The sequence below is a fragment of the Rhinoraja longicauda genome, chromosome 38 (assembly GCF_053455715.1).
Source record: "Rhinoraja longicauda isolate Sanriku21f chromosome 38, sRhiLon1.1, whole genome shotgun sequence".
NCBI lineage: Eukaryota > Metazoa > Chordata > Chondrichthyes > Rajiformes > Arhynchobatidae > Rhinoraja > Rhinoraja longicauda.
Window position 1 is genome coordinate 12,476,958 of NC_135990.1, and position 23,430 is coordinate 12,500,387.

General features: G+C 48.2%; 1 protein-coding gene across 1 annotated transcript in view; it reads left to right on the forward strand.

Annotated features, from left to right (window-relative positions):
* The first annotated feature begins 414 nt into the window (after positions 1-414).
* LOC144610881 (sorting nexin-27-like) overlaps positions 415-23,430 on the forward strand; it is a 137,924-nt gene continuing 114,908 nt past the window's right edge. The window contains exon 1 of the mRNA XM_078429851.1: positions 415-762. Within this exon, the coding sequence (XP_078285977.1) occupies positions 467-762 (296 nt within the window). The 5' untranslated portion in view covers positions 415-466. The remainder of the gene's footprint in view (positions 763-23,430) is intronic.

Here is a 23,430-nt window from a genome sequence, read left to right on the forward strand (position 1 = left end):
GTTTCCGGCTGTATATATATGATGATGATGACGATGACCCATGCATTGTATACTTGTTTTTATATTCATGCATTTTAAATATGTATGTTATGTTCTATACTTTGGCAATATAATGATGTATCTTATCATGCCAATAAAGTATTTTACATTGAAAATTGAAATTGATAGATCAGCCATGATTGAATGGTGGAATAGACTTGATGGGCCAAATGGCCTAATTGTGTCTCCTATCACTTATGAACTTGGAAGATCAGCTGTGGGGTTTGCCCACTTGCCCTAATGAAACATGGCGGCGCACGCTGGCGAGGCGGAGGGTGAGGCTTTGTGGCAACACTGAGGGGTGTCCGGGGGGAGAGCGACGGCGACGGCGCCGGACTTTGGTTCCGCCCCCCCCCCCCTCCCCCTTACCACCCGGATCACGTGAGGCGGCGAGTGTGTGCAGCGGCGAGTGCTGTCCGTGCCGAAGATGGCGGACGAGGTGGGCAGCGGCGGGAAGTGGCCGGGATCGGGCTCCGACTCCGACGCGCCCACCCTCACCCCCACCCTCACCCCCACCGAGCCGGCCCGCGGCCCCCGCCTCGTCAAGATCATCAAGTCGGAGACGGGCTACGGCTTCAACGTGCGGGGCCAGGTGAGCGAAGGCGGGCAACTGCGGAGCATCAACGGGGAGCTGTACGCGCCGCTCCAGCACGTCAGCGCCGTGTTACTGGGGGGCGCGGCCGAGAGGGCCGGGGTCCGCAAAGGAGACCGCATCCTGGAAGTGTAAGTACCCGCACCCTCACCTTCACCCTCACACACAGCACCACCCCCCCTCACACACACACACACCCCCCACAGACACTCACACTCACATACAGCACCACCCCCCCTCACGCACAGCACCACCCCCCCCCTCACAGACACACACACACACTCCCTCACACTCACATACAGCACCACACCCCCCCCTCACAGACACCCCCCCCTCACAGACACACCCCCCCTCACAGACACCCCCCCCCTCACAGACACACACACCCCCCACACACACACACACTCCCTCACACTCACATACAGCACCACACCCCCCCCTCACAGACACCCCCCCCTCACAGACACACCCCCCCCTCACAGACACACACCCCCCACAGACACTCACACACACACACACCCCCCACACACACACACACTCTCACATACAGCACCACACCCCCCCCTCACAGACACCCCCCCCCTCACAGACACACCCCCCCCTCACAGACACACACCCCCCACAGACACTCACACACACACACACCCCCCACACACACACACACCCTCACATACAGCACCACACCCCCCCCTCACAGACACACACACCCCCCACAGACACTCACAAACACACACCCCCCACACACACACACTCACACACAGCACCACCCCCCCCCCTCACAGACACACACACCCCCCCCACAGACACTCACACACACTCACGTACAGCACCACACCCCCCCCTCACAGACACACCCCCCCTCACAGACACACACACACCCCCCCCACACACACACACACACACCCTCACACTCACATACAGCACCACACCCCCCTCACAGACACACCCCCCCTCACAGACCCCCCCCCTCACAGACACACACCCCCCTCACAGACACACACACCCCCCACAGACACTCACACACACACTCCCTCACACTCACATACAGCACCACACCCCCCCTCACAGACACCCCCCCCCCTCACAGACACACCCCCCCCTCACAGACACACACCCCCCTCACAGACACACACACCCCCCACAGACACTCACACACACACACCCTCACACTCACATACAGCACCACACCCCACCTCACAGACACACCCCCCCCTCACAGACACACCCCCCCCTCACAGACACACCCCCCCTCACACACAGCACCCCCCCCCACAGACACACACCCCCTCACACACAGCACCACCCCCCCCTCACACACAGCACCACCCCCCCTCACAGACACCCCCCCCCACAGACACACCCCCCCTCACAGACACATCCCCCCTCACAGACACACCCCCCCCTCACACACACACACACTCACACACACACACAGCACCACCCCCCCTCACAGACACACACACCCCCCACAGACACTCACACACACCCTCACACTCACATACAGCACCACACCCCCCCCTCACAGACACACACCCCCCACACACACCCTCACACTCACACACAGCACCACACCCCCCTCACAGACACACACACCCCCACACACACTCACACACACACACAGCACCACCCCCCCCTCACAGACACACACACCCCCCACAGACACTCACACACACACACACCCCACACACACACACACCCTCACACTCACACACAGCACCACCCCCCCTCACAGACACACCCCCCCTCACAGACACACCCCCCCCTCACAGACACACACCCCCCCCCTCACAGACACACACACCCCCCACACACCCTCACACTCACACACAGCACCACACCCCCCCTCACAGACACACACCCCCCACACACACACACCCCCCACACACACACACACCCTCACACTCACACACAGCACCACCCCCCTCACAGACACACACCCCCCTCACAGACACACACACCCCCCACACAGCACCACACCCCCCTCACACACACACACAGCACCACCCCCCCTCACAGACACACACCCCCCTCACAGACCCACACACCCCCCACACACCCTCACACAGCACCACACCCCCATCACACACAGCACCACCCCCTCCTCACAGACACACACCCCCCACAGACACACCCCCCCTCACAGACACATCCCCCCTCACAGACACACACCCCCCCTCACACACACACACCCTCACACACAGCACCACACCCCCCTCACAGACACACCCCCCCCCACAGACACACACACACACACACACACACACCCCACACACACACTCACACACACACACCCCCACACACACACACACCCTCACACTCACACACAGCACCACACCCCCCTCACAGACACACACACCCCCCACACACACACACACTCACACACACACACACACACACACACACACACACACACACATACACCACAGAAATACACACACACACACACACACAGACACACACACACACACACACACCCCACACACACCCACCACACACACACCCACACACACCCCCTCCCCCCTCACACACACACACAGCACCCACCCCCCCACACACAACACAGCACCCCCACAGACAGACACACACATACAGCACACACACATACAGCACATACACACATTCAGCAGACACGCTCAGCAGACGCACACACACACACACACATGCACACACCCCTACAGACACACACAGACAGCCCCCCCAACACACAAACACACACAAACACACACACCCAGCCCCCCCCCCCCCCCACACACAAACACCCACACATGATGTTCGGGGAGAAATGGACTGGGGGCGAGGAGTTGGGGGGCTTGACCCTGGGGACAGGATCACTTCAAAGCGCAGCGACCCCCACTCCTGGATAATTTCACCCTCCCACCTCCCTTTTCCACCCACTGTTCGTGCCCCTCCCCCTGTCACTCCTCTCTCCACCCTCCATCACCCTCCTCTTCCCCCTCCGTCACTCTCCTCCTCCCCCCATCCCTCTCCTCCCCCCCCCATCCCTCTCCTCCCCCCCCCCCGGTCATTATCCTCCCTCTCCGTTAGCTCTCATCACTCTTCTCCCTCCACACGTTCTTCTCCCGCCTCCCAGACTCTCTGCTTCCTTCCTCCTGGACCCTCTTCTCCCATGCCCCAATTCCTCTTCTCCCCGATGTTGCTGCTCATTTCCTCTTATCAGTCAACTGATCTTCCACCATTCCTGCTCCAACCGTCTCGGTGCTTCGTGCCTTTCTGCTCCTTTCGTAGCGCTCTCCTCCCACCTCACCTGAATGCTGTTCCCCTCTCCCTGCAACCAGCACCGTCTACCAGCCTCTAGCTGCCCCTTTCTTTCCTACAACAAGCGATCATGTTTTTGGACTTGGGCCCACGGTATATCACTTGCAATGTTTGTGTAATGTGATGCACATGAATTTCTGTTTATAATTTAAGGGAACTTTCCCTTGAGGTGTCTGTGTATTGCTCACTCCGAGTTTCACTAACTACTTGACCACAAATAAATGCTTTCAGCTTGTGTCTTGGGGTAGAAATGTTTATTGCTGTATGTTTATGGACTCAGGCACAATCTGTGTTTGATTTTTAGATTTAATTTAATATGACATTTCCCGTGACGTTTATCTTCTGTGTTCATGTAATCGTGATCAATCGCTGCTATTTTCTGGGTCATTTAACCTATTTCAGAATCGTATCCCCTCTGTTTGTAAACTGGTTCGTTACATTTTTCACTGTCCTAGGCATTTTCTAAAATTTCAAAAACAAACAATAATCAGAATAAAAGATATAGGCCAAACATAAACTGTGGAAAAACTCTTCATACATTCTTAATGTTTATACATTCAATAGTATGTTCGGTAGTGGGCAACACAGTGGCGCAGCGGTAGAGTTGCTGCCTTACAGCGCCATTGATCCGGGTTCGATCCTGCCAGCGGGTACTGTCCGTACGGAGTTTGTACGTTCTTCCCGTAACCTATGAGGGTTTTCTCCGGGTTTTCCGGTTTCTTCCCATACTCCAAAGACCTACAGGTTTGTAGGTTAATTGGCCTGGTATAATTGCAAATTGTCCCCAGTGTGTGTAGGATAGTGTTAGTGTGCGGGGATCGCTGGTCGGTGTGGACTCAGTGGGCCGAAGGGCCTCCCCTATTGAGCCTTGGCGATGGCTGTACCAAGCTTCAGTGGTCCTGCAGTCTGCAGCGGATCCAGTCAGCAACATTCCCTGGGCATGTCATTTAGCATTGAATGTTCTGTGGCCGCGGCTCAAAAGATGTCGTTCCTCAAAACATCGCAGGTGTAAGCTCTCGTCAAACTGTACTGGGTAAAGGAGTAGGAACTTAATACGTCATGCCAGCTTAATTTTAGTGGTAAAATTACCGCTGTGCATGTAAAAAGCATTATTGGTGCATGATTTATATAAAGAAATACTTTGTAGAGCCCTGATGTAAATGACCACTGGGTTGCCATTGGAAACTAAATTAATTGCAGTTCTCCCATTTGTCCACGGCTATCCTCTGTGATAATTAGCGCTTATTTGACCTCAACAAGATCGACCGTATTGCATTATAAGAATTTAATCTGCGCTGCCTTACTAGGAAATATGACAGATATTGATATGAGTAATTTATGAAAAGGTATCTCAGAATATTGGAGTGCAGCTGCCGTCTGTTTGATCAGTTGGATCTGAAGGAGCTGTCTACTTAATTTATTCCTCTTTTCTTTACCCTTGCCCCTTTCAGAAACTTTCATTTTGAAACCTTTAATCATTTCCTTTCTGTGCACGATTGTGGATTCTGCTCCCATCTCCATTTCTGGCAGGGCTTTCCACCTTCTAACAGTCTTTCTCTGTGCAGAATTAATTAATACTCCTAAGTTCTCCCCTGTTTCCTTGTTGCTCCCCAGTTACACTCCCACTGACTGGCGGGAGATCACATTTTTCTACTCGCATGAAAGAAACCCCCTCACTATTGTGAATGGCGTTATCAATCTTTCACTTTCCTAATGGAGTTCTATTTCTCACGTTCATGCATTTTCCTTTTTGACACTCGTACATTTTTTGATAGAGAGGTGTCCCTAGGCGATTAAGGGGGGTGATAAAAAAATGATAAATGCTCATAATTTAGTTTAGCTTCGAGATAAATTGTGGAAACAGGCCCGTTGCGCGGAGAAACACTACTGACCAACCCTAGTTCATCAGTTCTATGTTATCCCAGTTTTGCATCTTATACACTAGGATGTAATTCGGCAATTTACAGAAGCCATTAACCGACAAACCTGCACGTCTTTGGAATGTGCGAGGAGACCTGAGCATCTGGAGAAAACCCACACGGTCACAGTGTGAGCGTGTAAACGTTCGTACGGACTGCACCTGGATTGAAGCCGGGTCTCTGGTGCTGAGAGGCAGCAGCTCTACTACTGCATCACTGTGCCACCCTTGCAGAGAGCTTTACAAATTGCAGGCTGTGGGAAGATTCGAGGGGTAGCTTGGGCAATGTGGGATGCAAGACCGCAGGTTTGAACGAGAGGATGTAAGCTTACAAATCGTACTGTTGCTGAACCAGATGTCGGTACGAATCAGCGTGCATGGGGGGGATCGGTGAGCAGGGTATTCTGAGTGAGTTTTTGGCTGCTGAAATGCAGATGACCTGAGGTTTAATGAAGCTGCAGAAATTACTTTAGTTTAATTTCCATTTCAATAGGAAATGTATAAATTATGGTCAATAGACAATAGACAATAGGTGCAGGAGGAGGCCATTCGAGCCAGCACCGCCATTCAATGTGATCATGGCTGATCTTTCTCAATCAGTACCCCGATCCTGCCTTCTCCCCATACCCCCTGACCACGCTATCCTTCAGAGCTCTATCTAGCTCTCTCTTGAATGCATTCAGATAATTGGCCTCCACTAAATGGCCTACCCCATATTCTTAAACTGTGGCCCCTTGTTCTGGACTCCCCCAACATTGGGAACACTGGACTCCCCCAACATTGGGAACATTATGGACTGATGTGCTACGATACTGAGATCTCTATTCTACACTCACTATTCCCTATTGGTCTATTGTACTTGAGTTTGAGTAAGAGATAGATAGAGCTCTTAAGGATAGCGGAGTCAGGGGGAGAAGGCAGGAACGGGGTACTGATTGAGAATGATCAGCCATGATCACATTGAATGGCGGTGCTGGCTCGAAGGGCCGAATGGCCTCCTCCTGCACCTATTGTCTATTGTCTATTGGCCTGATTATATATATATGCATAGTATTATCTGATCTGTTTGCATAGCATGCAAAACAAAACTTTTCAATGTACTCATGACAATAATAAACCTAAACAACATTAGTTGCTTTGGAAATTGACAAGCATAGAAAAAGCTGCCTTCAAAATAAAGAGTCTTGGTGGGGGAAAAAACTCTCAATGTGACCTCCCTGCAGTGATCAGATCCCATTATCTTTTAAGCACATATCTGCCGGTTTCACCACAGGTGGCCTTTGACACTGGCACTTCAATTGACACTTCTGCAATGGTTCTCTAGTATCAAACCATGTACAGTGCAGCTGGTAGAACTGCTGCTTCAGTGTGCTGGAGACCCGGGTTCAATCCTCACCTCGGGTGCTGTCTGTGTGGAGTTTGCACGTTCTTCCTGTGACTGTGGGTTTCCTACTGGGTTTCTTCCCACATCCTAAAGACATGTGGGTTTTTGTAAATTGCTCCTAATGTGTAGGGAGTGGATGAGAAAGTGGGATAACATGGGACTAGTGTGAACGAGTGAATGGTGGTCAATGTGGGCCGAAGGGCCTGTCTCCATGATCTATCTCTAAAGTAAACTAAACACAAGTATCACAAAATGCTGGAGTAACTCAGCGGGTCAGGCAGCATCTCTGGAGAGAAAGAATGGGTGACGTTTCGGGACGAGACCCTTCTTCAGACTGAACTAAACTAAACATAACATACGGTCTGTAGTATCTTCAGCTTGCAGTAACAAACATACACTTCTAACTATTAATAATAATAATAATAATAGATTTTATTTGTCATGTGTAGGTTGGCACAGGGTCAATGGTACAATGAAATGTATTTGACAAGACAACGGGCCACCTCAGCAGTAATATTCCAAGGATAAATAAGATTAAAAAATGACATTAGTAAGGTAAAAAGACAATATTAAAAATAGGTAAAAAGACAATATTAAAAATAATCAACATAGATGATTTGAAATGATGAGTTCAGAAGCCTGATGGCCTGTGCGGCACGGTGGCGCAGCGGTAGAGTTGCTGCCTTACAGCGAATGCAGCGCCGGAGACTCAGGTTCGATCCCGACTACGGGTGCTGCACTGTAAGGAGTTTGTACGTTCTCCCCGTGACCTGCGTGGGTTTTCTCCGAGATGTTCGGTTTCCTCCCACACTCCAAAGACGTACAGGTATGTAGGTTAATTGACTGGGTAAATGTAAAAATTGTCCCTAGTGTGTGTAGGATAGTGTTAATGTGCGGGGATCGCTGGGCGGCGCGGACTTGGTGGGCCGAAAAGGCCTGTTTCCGCGCTGTATCTGAAATATGAAAATATGAATATGATGGTAGAAACTGTTCTTAAGTCTGGTGGTACGCGCAGCCATACTCCTGTATCGTCTGCCTGACGGTAACAAGGAGAACAGCCTGCGTGCTGGGTGGCTGTGGTCCTTGATGATGCTCCGTGCCTTCCGCGGGCACCGCCGGTAGAAAATTATTAAAAAGACATTTTATCTTTGTGGATCCTCCCAGGGTGAAAACCTTCTTTCGAGTCTGAAATTGTGGGTCCTTAAACCCTTTTGCCACATTGTCTTTATAACCCAATTTTCCACAAAGTGATGTTTCTTATGAACGAAGTTATTGCGTCATGGCAGAACCTACTGTACCAGGAGCTCTTCATGACATCCTCTGAAATGGATGCATATTAATGGTAAAGTAATTTAAACCTTATGCACTAGAATGTTCACTGCTATGGACGTCAATTCTATTAATTAATGCAATGGTTTAGCAGACTCGGTGCTGTCAAAACACAAGATGAATCGAGCAATTGAAATTAAATTCCACTCTGTCTAGGTCTCTTGGTTTAATTGCTTTTTTGGGGGCAGAAGGGATATGGCAGTGATATGTAATTTAGTTTCCTTGAAATGCCTCGTGCTAAATGGACAGCTCTTGGACAAAGCCAGCAGAGGGCCGATGGATGAAGTGGACGGCTTCTGAGCTGCAGGATTCTGTGATTGTTGCTGCATAGAAGGACCATTGTTGGGGACTGCCAAAGAGAGAGACAAAGTGCTGGAGTACCTCAGCAGGCCAGGCAGCATCTGTGGAGGAAAAGGATGGGTGATGTCTCGGGTCGGAACTCTTCTTCAGACTGGGGTGTTGCAGAACTCCCATCGGAGAGCTTAGGAGAACTTCTTCAAAGTAGGCATACTATGAGGAGATTTTGCAGTGGCCCTTCGAGACCCTTCTTCGGACTGAGAGTCGCGGGAGAGGAAAGCATAGAGGTATGGAAGGGTAAAGTGTGAAAACGAAAGATCAGAGGGGACGAGGATCAAGGAAAATCTAGAATGGCTCCACTCCCTCCCCTTCATTTTGTCAGTGTGTGTGTTGGAGCCTTGCATTCAGGAAGCAGCAGGTGTCCATAGATGTAACCAGCACTAGTGCTGGGTTTTTATCCTCGCCTCCTCCCTTTAGTTTTAAGGCTGTTGATTACTCCAACTGCAAAACTAATTGTAATTCTACCGCCACATTGAACCACGTCTCCTTGCCCTTCATAGATTTTCAAAGTTTTTCCAATGTATCTCGGTATGCATGACAGTAATAAACCAAGATTGGATATGTCCTCGGAACGGCCTTTGGACCCCTAGTGAGTACATCTTGGCACCTTGAACTAAATCTGCACATTAGTCTTAATTAGTCTGCACTTCACTTGTGCTGTAAAGAGTAGTGACAGGAGTGAGGGAGGGCAATTGATGGCTAGTTTACAAGGTATACAAAGGTAGACGGCACGGTGGCGCAGCGGTAGAGTTGCTGCCTTACAGCGAATGCAGCGCCGGAGACCCAGGTTCGATCCTGACTATGGGTGCTGTCTGTACGGAGTTTGTACGTTCTCCCCGTGACCTGCGTGGGTTTTCTCCGAGATCTTCGGTTTCCTCCCACACTCCAAAGACGTGCAGGTTTGTAGGTTAATTGGCTGGGCAAATGAAATTTAAAAATAAAAAAATTGTCCCTAGTAGGTGTAGGAGAGTGTTAGTGTGCGGGGATCGCTGGGCGGCGCGGACCCGGTGGGCCGAAGGGCCTGTTTCTGCGCTGTATCTCTAAATCTCAAAATCTAGACACAAAATCCTAGAGTAACAGGCAGCATCTCTGGAGAGAAGCAATGGGTGACGTTTCGGGTCGAGACTCTTCTTCAGAAGGGTCTCGACCCGAAATGTCACCTATTCCTTCTCTCCAGAGATGCTGCCTGCCCCGCTGAGTTACTCCAGCATTTTGTGTCTACCTTCGGTTTAAACCAGCATCTGCAGTTCTTTCCTACACATCCTGTGCCATATTTCCACTTGTCTGCTGCCCTTTGGTTCCATTCCAATCTCGCACTGCCACCATCACGAGGCCAGCAACAAGGTTCAAAGCAGAAAAGTAATTTGGAAAGCAAAATTGCACTTCCTGAATGTTAATAGGCATCCGTCGATTGTTCAAGGCAGGGCTGTAACTTATAGGTGATAGACAGATTTTTTTTGGAAAGAAAAATCCTAATTTTTAATTTCAGCTCCCTGATTTAAGATAACATTCTGTACATGGGAGTGAAAGCTAACCCTGCGCTGCTTCGATCAAAAGAATAAACCCTTGCACATTTCGGCACAGCAAGCAAGGTGTATAATTGACTTATCAAAGTTGACTGTGCGTACAGTGACTTTATAATAGACAATAGGTGCAGGAGGAGGCCATTCGGCCCTTCGAGCCAGCACCACCATTCAATGTGATCATGGCTGATCATTCTCAATCAGTACCCCGTTCCTGCCTTCTCCCCATACCCCCTGACTCCGCTATCCTTAAGAGCTCTATCCAGCTCTCTCTTGAATGCAGTCAGAGAATTGGCCTCTACTGCCGTCTGAGGCAGAGAATTCCACAGATTTACAACTCTGACTGAAAAAGTTTTTCCTCGTTTCCGTTCTAATTGGCCTACCCCTTATTCTTAAACTGTGGCCCCTGCTTCTGGACTCCCCCAACATTGGGAACATGTTTCCTGCCTCTAACGTGTCCAACCCCTTAATAATCTTATATGTTTCGATAAGATCCCCTCTCATCCGTCTAAATTCCAGTGTATACAAGCCTAGTCGCTCCAGTCTTTCAACATATGACAGTCCAGCCATTCCGGGAATTAACCTAGTCAACCTACGCTGCAAGCCCTCAATAGCAAGAATATCCTTCCTCAAATTTGGAGACCAAAACTGCACACAGTACTCCAGGTGCGGTCTCACTAGGGCCCTGTACAACTGCAGAAGGACCTCTTTGCTCCTATACTCAACTCCTCTTGTTATGAAGGCCAACATTATGTAGGTTAATTGGCTGGGTAAATGTAAAAATTGTCCCTAGTGGGTGTAGGATAGTGTTAATGTGCGGGGATCGCTGGGCGGCACGGACTTGGAGGGCCAAAAAGGCCTGTTTCCGGCTGTATATATATGATATGATATGATATGATGATATATGATATGATGATATGATATGATAACATTCCATTGGCTTTCTTCACTGCCTGCTGGACCTGCATGCTTCCTTTCAGTGACTGATGCACTAGGACACCCAGATCTCGTTGTACGTCCCTTTATCCTAACTTGACACCATTCAGATAATAACCTGCCTTCCTATTCTTACCACCAAAGTGGATAACCTCACACTTATCCACATTAAACTGCATCTGCCATGCATCCGCCCACTTACACAACCTGTCCAAGTCACCCTGCAACCTCATAGCATCTTCCTCACAGTTCACAGTACCACCCAGCTTTGTATCATCTGCAAATTTGCTAATGGTACTATTAATCCCTTCATCCAAGTCATTAATGTATATTGTAAATAGCCGCGGTCCCAACACCGAGCCTTGCGGTACCCCACTAGTCACTGCCTGCCATTCTGAAAGGGACCCATTTATCCCCACTCTTTGCTTTCTGTCTGTCAACCAATTTTCTATCCATGTCAGTACCCTATCCCAATACCATGTGCTCTAACTGCCCACTAATCTCCTATGCGGGACCTTGTCGAAGGCTTTCTGAAAGTCGAGGTACACCACATCCACCGGCTCTCCCCTGTCAATTTTCCTAGTTACATCCTCAAAAAATTCCAGAAGATTAGTCAAGCATGATTTCTCCTTCGTAAATCCATGCTTACTCGGAACGATCCTGTTACTGCTATCCAAATGCTCCGCAATTTTGTCTTTTATAATTGACTCCAGCATCTTCCCCACCACTGATGTCAGACTAACTGGTCTATAATTTCCCATTTTCTCTCTCCCTCCTTTCTTAAAAAGTGGGATAACATTAGCTACCCTCCAATCCACAGGAACTGATCCTGAATCTATAGAACATTGGAAAATGATCACCAATGCGTCCACGATTTCTAGAGCCACCTCCTTAAGTACCCTGGGATGCAGACCATCAGGCCCTGGGGTTTTATCAGCTTTCAGTCCCATCAGTCTACCCAACACCATTTCCTGCCTAATGTGAATGTCCTTCAGTTCCTCCTTTTTTTCCTCTTCACGTACCTATAAAAGCTTTTACTATCCTCCTTTATATTATTGGCTAGCTTACCCTCGTACCTCATCTTTTCTCCCCGTATTGCCTTTTTAGTTATCTTCTGTTGCTCTTTAAAAGAGTCCCAATCCTCTGGCTTCCCACTCTTCTTTGCTATGTTATACTTCTTTTTTATTTGTATGCTGTCCTTGACTTCCCTTGTCAGCCACGGGTGCCTCTTACTCCCCTTAGAGTCTTTCCTCCTCTTTGGGATAAATTGATCCTGCAACTTCTGCATTATTCCCAGGAATACCTGCCATTGCTGTTCCACCGTCTTCCCTGCTGGGGCCTCCTTCCAGTCAATTCTGGCCAGCTCATGCCTCTGTAATCCCCTTTGCTATATTGTAATACTGACACTTCCGATTTTTCCTTCTCCCTCTCAATTTGTAGAGTAAAACTTATCATGTTATGACCACTGCATCCTAATGGCTCTTTTACCTTGAGTCCCCTTATCAGATCAGGTTCATTACACAACACTAAATCCAGAATTGCGTTCTCCCTGGTAGGCTCCAGTACAAACTGTTCTAAGAATCCATCTCGGAGACACTCCACAAACTCCCATTCCTGGGGTCCATTACCAACCTGATTTTCCCAGTCTACCTCCATGTTGAAATCTCCCATAACCACCGTAGCATTACATTTGTGACATGCCAATGTTAGCTCTTGATTCAGCTTGCACCCTATGTCGAGGCTACTGTTTGGGGGCATGTAGATAACTCCCTTTAGGGTCTTTTTACCCTTACAATTCCTCATTTCTATCCATACTGATTCTACATCTCCTGATTCTATGTCACCCCTTGCAAGGGAGTGAATATCATTCCTTACCAAAAGAGCGACCCCACCCCCTCTGCCCACCTGTCTGTCTTTTCTATACATTGTGTACCCCTGAATATTCAGTTCCCAGCCCTGGTCCTCTTGTAGCCATGTCTCTGTAATTCCCACAACATCATACTTGCCAATGTCTAACTGAGCCTCAAGCTCATCCACTTTATTTTTTATACACGCATTTAAATACAACACTTTAACTTCGGTATTCACCTTCCCTCTCACACTGGTCACAATTGGCCCTGACCTTACTCTCTTATCCCATCTAGAACTTTCCTTCCCATTTATTCGAGAGTCCTTTGCAATTTCTCCTGTATTCGCTTCCCCTTTAACTCCATCTTCATATTCCCAATTTGTCAACCCCTCCCCCCCACTACTTAGTTTAAACCCACACGTGCAGTACTAGCAAACCTGCCTGCCAGAATGTTGGTCCCCCTGCTGTTAAGGTGTAACCCGTCCCTTTTGTACAGGTCACCCCTACCCCAGAAGAGATCCCAGTGGTCTAGAAATCTAAATCCCTGCTCCCTGCACCAGCCTCTCAGCCATACATTCATATCCCCGATCTCTCTGTTCCTGCCCTCACTAGTACGAGGTACAGGTAGCAGTCCAGAGATAACCACCTTCGACATCCTACTTCTCAGTCTTCTTCCTAACTCTCTAAACTCGCGTTGCAGTATCTCCTTCCTCTTCCTCCCGACGTCGTTCGTGCCCACATGCACAACTACTTCCGGTTGATCGCCTTCCCTCGCTAGGATGTTCTGAAGCCGCTCCATGATGTCTTGAACCATGGCACCAGGGAGGCAACAGACCATCCTCAAGTCCCGCCTGCCGCCACAGAATCTACTGTCCGTACCTCGGACAATGGAGTCACCCACTACTATGGCTCTTCCTGACGTCGGTCTCCCCGGTCGAGTCTCCTTGCCTGGATTGGAGCCACCAACTTGTCTGCCGCTCGGACTGGAAGCGTCTTCTGCCCCGACAGCTCCCAAGAGGGTGTACCTGTTTACAATAGGCACAGCCACCGGGGTCTCCTGTAGTCCACCTTCACTCCCCTTTGGAACGGTCTCCCACCTTCGCTCGACCTGGACCCTTGGCATGACAGCCTCACAGTAGGTCCTGTCCAGGAAACTCTCGCATTCCCGGATGACCCTGAGGTCATCCAGCTGCTTTTCCAACTCCACAATCCGTCCATTCGGGAGCTGCACCTGGACACAGTTCTTGCAGGTGTAGCTCCCAGAAGCTCCAGCTGAGTCCCTACCTTCCCACATCCTGCAGGAAACACACTGCACCAACTTGTCCGCCATTACTTTAGTGTCAAAAACCAAATCAGGCTCAAAAACAAGCGCAGCTTCCTCGACAAAGACTCGCACTTCCCTCCACAGGGCACTTCCCTCCACAGGGCACTTCCCTCCGCAGGGCACTTCCCTCCGCAGGGCACTCCCCTCCGCAGGGCACTCCCCTCCGCAGGGCACTCCCCTCCGCAGGGCACTCCCCTCCGCAGGGCACTCCCCTCCGCAGGGCACTCCCCTCCGCAGGGCACTCCCCTCCGCAGGGCACTCCCCTCCGCAGGGCACTCCCCTCCGCAGGGCACTCCCCTCCGCAGGGCACTCCCCTCCGCAGGGCACTCCCCTCCGCAGGGCACTCCCCTCCGCAGGGCACTCCCCTCCGCAGGGCACTCCCCTCCGCAGGGCACTCCCCTCCGCAGGGCACTCCCCTCCGCAGGGCACTCCCCTCCGCAGGGCACTCCCCTCCGCAGGGCACTCCCCTCCGCAGGGCACTTCCCTCCACAGGGCCACACCCCTTGTGCAAGCCTTGTTTATATCAGCCACTAAATTGACTAATTGACCAATTTACCAGACTTCTAATTTAATTGATCAGCCAATCCCCACACTCACTCCTATCCTGCTGGGAGGTATGTGCTTCACTGAATGACTGCTAGCGTTCCTTTGGCCCTCTTTTTTAAACGGACTTTTACCTGCAATTAACACTTACTTACTTTCAGCCAACGGTCTTCCTTGCTGCTACTGCTGCTCTGCCGACCTTTACTGAATGACTGCTAGCGTCCCTTTGGCACTCTTTTTTAAACGGACTTTGCTAGTCATTAACATTGCTTGAGGTCGGCTACAAACTTTGTCTTGTGATTTTTCATGTACTTAAAAGTGGCAAAGTACTCAGGTGTATTCATAATGTTAATATCTAGTCTAAAATATTTTCCATTCTACTGCAATATTTGACCCACATGTTAAATTGTCTGCATGGTTGCATGTCACGCTATAGTTAATGGTGCTGGAATGCTTGAGGTCACATAGTGGTGTAGGATGTTTGCGGTCACTTCTTTTTAGCTCTAAATCCCATCCTTTGGAAGCCTAGGAATTGATCTGTAGCGAATGAAAAATCAAAATACAACACGGATTACTGTACTGGGGTGTCAAGGTCTCAAAATAAGGTTTAGTTTAGAGATACAATGTGGAAACAGGCCCTTCGGCCCACCGAGTCCGCACCGACCAGCGATCACTGCACACTAGCACTATCCTACACACTAGGGACAATTTACAATCTTTACGAAGCCAATTAACCTCCAAACCTATATATAGGAAAATAACTGCAGATACTGGTACAAATCGAAGGTATCACAAAATGCTGGAGTAACTCAGCAGCTCAGGCAGCATCTCAGGAGAGAAGGAATGGGTGACGTTTCGGGTCAATAGACAATAGACAATAGGTGCAGGAGGAGGCCATTCGGCCCTTCGAGCCAGCACCGCCATTCAATGTGATCATGGCTGATCATTCTCAATCAGTACCCCGTTCCTGCCTTCTCCCCATACCCCCTGACTCCGCTATCCTTAAGAGCTCTATGTAGCTCTCTCTTGAATGCATTCAGAGAATTGGCCTCCACTGCCTTCTGAGGCAGAGAATTCCACAGATTTACAACTCTCTGACTGAAAAAGTTTTTCCTCATCTCAGTTCTAAATGGCCTACCCCTTATTCTTAAACTGTGGCCCCTTGTTCTGGACTCCCCCAACATTGGGAACATGTTTCCTGCCTCTAATGTGTCCAACCCCTTAATAATCTTATACTTTTCGATAAGATCCCCTCTCAGTTAGACTGAAGAAGTGTCTCGACCCGAAACGTCACCCATTCCTTCTCTCCTGAGATGCTGCCTGACCTGCTGAGTTACTCCAGCATTTTGTGATACCTCCAAACCTATATGTCTATGGAGAGTGGGAGGAAATTGGAGCACCCGGAGAAAACCCACGCAGGTCACAAAGAGAACGCACAAATTCCGTACTGACAGCACCCGTAGTCAGGATCGAACCTGGGTTCGCCATTCAGGACAGAAATGAGAAGCAGTTTATTTACTCAGGAAACTAGGTTGTTTTGGGGTTCTGTATCCAGGAAGGCTGCTTGGGCTCTGTTGCTGAGTACATAGAGATTTATAGACTTTTGGAAATTATGGGCAGAAATGGCTACGGGATTAATAAAGGAAAATGGTGCTGAGGTAAGAAATCCAGCATTGCTTAACTACCTGTTATGTTGTCAAAGGAAGGTATGAAAATAACAAATGGAATGAAAGGCAGGTTTAATTATTCCCCACCTGGCTCTTTGGTGGAATTCAGCAGTTAGTTGTAGTAAATATTTCTGCGTATTGCACAGACTGCTGACTGGATTACTATTTTTTATATATGTAAATAACGTTGGTATCATTGCTGTATTTTAAACTTTAGAAATCTCTTCATCTTTCTCTATAAAGCAAAACCCTAAACAATTTCATTAAAATTGTACAGGAGCAGGTTGGCCCATTAGAGAACGACTGGGAGATGCATCAGTGTGGTTTGGTTTGGTTTCAAACCACATTGCTCTCTCATTAGTCTTGAGCAGCCTCTTTCTCCATAACCATGCAAAATCTACAAGTATTTACCTCTCTTCGATTTATCCTTTGAATCTGCTTCACCAATCTATACACTAAATCTCTCGTTTGTTTGTTTGTTTGTTCCTGAGGCCAATTCTCTGAATGCATTCAAGAGAGAGCTAGATAGAGCTCTTAAGGATAGCGGAGTCAGGGGGAGAAGGCAGGAACGGGGTACTGATTGGCGGGACTGTCATATGTTGAAAGACTGGAGCAACTAGGCTTGCATACACTGGAATTTAGAAGGATGAGAGGAGATCTTATCGAAACGTATAAGATTATTAATGGGTTGGACATGCTAGAGGCAGGAAACATGTTCCCAATGTTGGGGGAGTCCAGAACAAGGGGCCACAGTTTAAGAATAAGGGGTAGTCCATTTAGAACAGAGATGAGGAAAAACTTTTTCAGTCAGAGAGTTGTGAATCTGTGGAATTCTCTGCCTCAGAAGGCAGTGGAGGCCAATTCTCTGAATGCATTCAAGAGAGAGCTGGATAGAGCTCTTAAGGATAGCGGAGTCAGGGGGTATGGGGAGAAGGCAGGAACGGGGTACTGATTGAGAATGATCAGCCATGATCACATTGAATGGTGGTGCTGGCTCGAAAGTCCGAATGACCTACTCCTGCACCTATTGTCTATTGACCACAGCCAAAAATGGTACACGATAGCGCGACAATTTTAGGCCCACCTTTCTCACCGTCGTCCCTCTGGTGCTAATGGAAGAAGTTTCATTGAAATCGGTGTGATATTTTTAAAGCTATTCACATTTTAAGGTTTAAATCTGTCTCCTGGGGGGGAGGGGGGGGGGGAGGGAGAGGTGAGGGGGGAGGAGAGGGGGGAGGAGAGGGTGCTGCACCAATGCAGGAGAGGTTTGGGCCCAACGGATCCACTTAGTCTAGTCTTCTATAATAATGTTCGCCAGTATTCCCGAGCATTAAGGCAAGGTGCCTAATATGTTTTCCATCTTTCTGCAAGTTATCATGTCCCTTGGTCTATGGAGCCAGCTTTGTCGACTAACAAACTAAAATTTAGCCCTGCATCCAATGAATTAATTTTTCATGGGACTTCATCACCATGGGTGGTGCAGCGGTGGAGTTTCCGCCTTACAGCGCTTGCAGCACCGGAGACCCGTGTTCGATCCCGACCACGGGTGCTGTCTGTACGGAGTTTGTACGTTCTCTCCATGACCTGCGTGGGTTTTCTCCGAGATCTTCGGTTTCCTTCCACACTCCAAAGACGTACAGGTATGGAGGTCAATTGGCTGGGCAAATGTGAAAATTGTCTCTAGTGTGTGAAGGATAATGTTAATGTGCGGGATCGCTGGTTGGCACGGACCCGGTGGGCCGAAGGGCCTGTTTCTGCACGGTATCTCTAATCTAATCTAAACGAAACTAAAAAATCCGTGTCACTTTAATACCGCATTTCTTGTTCAAAATCTTTATTGTGTTTTGGTGACATTAAGTTGAATAAGATAACTTCATCCTCTATTGAAGTGCGCATTAGCTGCATTACATGCATCGTCTTGTCTCATCGTCTCTCTGCGGCCATCTTGCTTCTGAGACGAGTCTGTGAACTTGCAGTGGTCGAAAACATTTGGAGGTTTAAAGACACCTGCGGAAGAAATTGTGTGCAACATAGCCCAAAGTTTTGAAGGTCACGGCATTATATCGTAACTGACACCTCAATTTATATGGTTAGGAAGGAACTGCGGATGCTGGTTTACACTGAAGATAGACTCAAAATGCTGGAGTAAGTCAGTGGGACAGGCAGCCTCTCTGGAGAAAAGGAGAAGCCTATTCCTTCTCTCCAGAGATGCTGCTTGACCCGCTGAGTTACTCCAGCATTTTGTGTCAATCTTCAATGTATATGATGTTGTGCACAACTTCAGCATGTGCCACTGAAATACTTCAAATGGCCCTTGTGTTCTATGAAATGTTTTGAGCAGTATGTTTACAACAAGGCCACAAAAATGTGTTTTTTGTGACATTTTATTTGAAAGTTTGCACTTCTGACGCTGCTCGGATGTAAAATTAAAAATGCTGTCTGATCCCAATGACTTTTTTTGATTGCCTATCTTACATAGAAACATAGAAAAGAGGTGCAGGAGTAGGCCATTCGGCCCTTCGAGCCTGCACCGCCATTCAATATGATCATGGCTGATCATCCAACTCAGTATCCCGTACCTGCCTTCTCTCCTTACCCCCTGATCATTGCTGTCCAGAATCCTGGGCTGGGTTTATGTAATGCTTGCTCATTTCATGTACAGGCCATCATGTACATTTATTATATTCATTACAGTGTACTAAGTTTACATATTCTGTTGTGCTGCAGCAAGTAAGAATTTCATTGTTCGAGATAAAAAAGCTGGAGTAACTCAGCGGGACAGGCAGCATCTCGGACTTAAACCAGGGTCTGCAGTTCTTTTCCACACATTTCATTGTTCTATCTGGGACATATGACAATAAACCACTCTTGGTTCAGACTCATCAGTCTGAAGAAGGGTCCCGACCCGAAACGTCACCCATTCCTTCTCTCCTGAGATGCTGCCTGACCTGCTGAGTTACTCCAGCATTTTGTGAATAAATACCTTCGATTTGTACCAGCATCTGCAGTTATTTTCTTACATAAACCACTCTTGACTCTCTCTTGTCTTTCATCCAGAATTACATAGCTTCCGTATGGACTCCCCACCAATATGTCATAGGTATTTATCTCTGGAAGCACTGAATATTACTGTATGTATTCATAAGGAGCTGACAGAGCCAAAGAATATAGTTTTTCCCTAAAATTGACCGAACTTGATCCTGAGTCATAATGTGTGGGAAGGAATTGCGGTTGCTTGTTTAAACCAAAGATAGACACAAGGAAGAAGGGTCTCGACCTGAAACGTCACACATTCCATCTATCCAGAGATGCTGCCTGTGTTACTCCAGCTTTTTGTGTCTATCTTTGATCCTGAGTCATAGTTGGGGGTGGGTCTGAGATGGCAGGCTCTGCAGTACTTTTACTGTACTGGAGTTTCTGCATTGATTACCTGTTTGATTATCTGACAAGTGGATTGCACACACAGTCTTCTGCTTCCTCGAGCAGTCTGGTGCCATTAACCCATGGTTGTGATCTATTCTCATCACTTGCATGCTCCAGGATTATTACATAATAAATGGCTGGGCGTAGACTACGTGGGAAAGCACCAGTCAGTTTGCTTTCTGATCATATGAATTGAGACATGTAGTTCTCAACTGTGACTTCAGCTTAAACCAACAAATGAAGGAAGTGAAAGACAGACACAAAGTGCTGGAGTAACTCAGCATGTCAGGAACCATCTCTTGAGAAAAACGATGGGTGATGTTTCGGGTCAGGACCCTTCTTCAAACTCAGGAAGCAAATAGGTTGGCACCCCAATAGAAATATTTTTGTCTTGTCTTGAATATAACTTTTTTTTCTGGGCCTAACAATAAAAATACATTAAATAGAAGATAGACACAAAATGCTGGAGTAACTCAGCGGGACAGGCAGCATCTCTGGGTGATGTTTTGCGTTGAGACCCTTCTTCACTGAAACATCCCCTATTCCTTCTCTCCAGAGATGCTGCCTGTCCAGCTGAGTTACTCCAGCATTTTGTGTCTGTCATCAATTTAAACCAGCGTCTGTAGTTCCTTCCTACACAATATAAAAACATTTTCTGGCAAATTTATTTATTGGAATCTAATGTTGTGACCTGAACATAGTTTCTATTTGTAATTCAGATATTTGTATCCATTGAACTGTACAGTTACCTATTGAATTTGGGCACAGGGTTTCAATGGTTTAAACATTATGGTCTCCCACAAATTATTGGATTCATAAATTACATGGTGTACACACACCATCATGCTGCTGGTCTTGCCCACATGATTATCATAAAGCACAAAGTGCAGCTGCTGTAAAACAAATATGGGAGAGTCCAGAACAAGGGGCCTCAGTTTAAGAATAAGGGGTAGGGCATTTAGAACTGAGATGAGGAAAAACTTTTTCAGTCAGAGAGTTGTGAATCTGTGGAATTCTCTGCCTCAGAAGGCAGTGGAGGCCAGTTCTCTGAATGCATTCAAGAGAGAGCTAGGTAGAGCTCTTAAGGATAGCGGAGTCAGGGGGTATGGGGAGAAGGCAGGAACGGGGTACTGATTGAGAATGATCAGCCATAATCACATTGAATGGTGGTGCTGGCTCGAAGGGCCGAATGGCCTCCTCCTGCACCTATTGTCTATTGTCTATCTGTGGTGGTCGAAACAATTAACATCCACCGATTTTTTTTTTTGAGGTCCTGATCTTCAAATGCTTCCTCAGAATCTGTTTTGCAGTCTGAAGAGGGGTCTCGACCCGAAACGTCACCCATTCCTTCTCTCCAGAGATGCTGCCTGACCCGCTGAGTTACTCCAGCATTTTGTGTCGACCTCCGATTTAAACCAGCATCTGCAGTTTCTTTTCCTGCTCATGATGGTGAATTTAATGGGTGATGTCTGTCTTCATTCAGAGGTAGTTCCCAAGAAATAGAAAATGATATAACATGTAATAATGAGGAACTGCAGATGCTTTACACCAAAGGAGTCATAAAGTGCTGGAGTAACCAGCGGGTCAGGCAGCGTCTCCGGAGAACATAGAAAAGTGATGTTCTGGGTCGGGACCTTTCTTCAAACTTATTGCGGGGTTGGGGGAGAAAAAGAGAGCTTGAAAAGAGAGCGGGCAGGACAGACCATAGCCGGTAACGGGTGAACACAAGCGAGGGGGTGAGGTGACGTGACATTGGGTTGAGGGGTACATCGACAAGACCAAGGGTAAACGGTTTTGTCGAACACGTGCTCTATCCCAGTTGCTAACCATTTTAATTCCCCCTCCTATACCTGTACCGACCTTTCTGTCCTTGGCCTCCTCCACTGCAAGAGCAAGGCCACATGCAACCTGGAATAACAGCACCTCTTATTCTGCTTGGGTAGCTTTGAATCACGGTGGCGCAGCGGTAGAGTTGCTGCCTTACAGCGAATGCAGCGCCGGAGACTCAGGTTCGATCCTGACTACGGGCGCCGTCTGTACGGAGTTTGTACGTTCTCCCCGTGACTTGCGTGGGTTTTCTCCGAGATCTTCGGGTTCCTCCCACACTCCAAAGACGTACAGGTTTGTAAGTTAATTGGCTGGGCAAGTGTAAAAATTGTCCCTGGTGTGTGTAGGATAGTGTTACTGTGCGGGGATCGCTGGGCGGCGCGGACCCGGTGGGCCGAAGGGCCTGTTTCTGCGCTGTATCTCTAAATCTTAAAAAAAATCTAAAATCTACATTGAATTCCCCAATTTCAGGTAATAATCCCCCCTCCTTACCTTGACCCCACCTCCACCTCATGGGCCCCCATTTCTCCCACCATCCCCCACCACCCTGTCACCCTGCCACTTTCCCCACCCCTCCTTCCTCATTTGGCTTAGAACTCCGGAATGTCATTGACATCATGTTTGTGACTCTTATGGTTGATTGTAATGTGATCGCAGGTGATCATGCCGATAGAAACTGTGTTAAATCAATTATGTTTGAGCTTTTTGTTCCAGCAACTTAACATGTTTGTAGACCTTTGCTTACTTACGACTAATAGTCAAACATTTGTAAGTCTGTAATTGGCTGAAGCTTTGGTAGAAATATTTTGTTTAATCTAGTGAATGCATACATATCAAGATTTTTTTTTAAATCGCACCATTTGGACACCTTACTTTAGGTGGTGTTGTTGGATCATTATTGAGGGCGTGCAGCGTAGGTTTACTAGGTTAATTCCTGGAATGGCGGGACTGTCATATGTTGAAAGACTGGAGCAACTAGGCTTGTATACACTGGAATTTAGAAGGATGAGAGGAGATCTTATCGAAACGTATAAGATTATTAATGGGTTGGACATGCTAGAGGCAGGAAACATGTTCCCAATGTTGGGGGAGTCCAGAACAAGGGGCCACAGTTTAAGAATAAGGGGTAAGCCATTTAGAACTGAGATGAGGAAAAACTTTTTCAGTCAGTGAGTTGTGAATCTGTGGAATTCTCTGCCTCAGAAGGCAGTGGAGGCCAATTCTCTGAATGCATTCAAGAGAGAGCTAGATAGAGCTCTTAAGGATAGCGGAGTCAGGGGGAGAAGGCAGGAACGGGGTACTGATTGAGAATGATCAGCCATGATCACATTGAATGGCGGTGCAGGCTCGAAGGGCCGAATGGCCTCCTCCTGCACCTATTGTCTATTGTCTATTGTACCGTGGAAAGTACAAAAGCATATTAGTGGGTAAGATGGGGAGGGG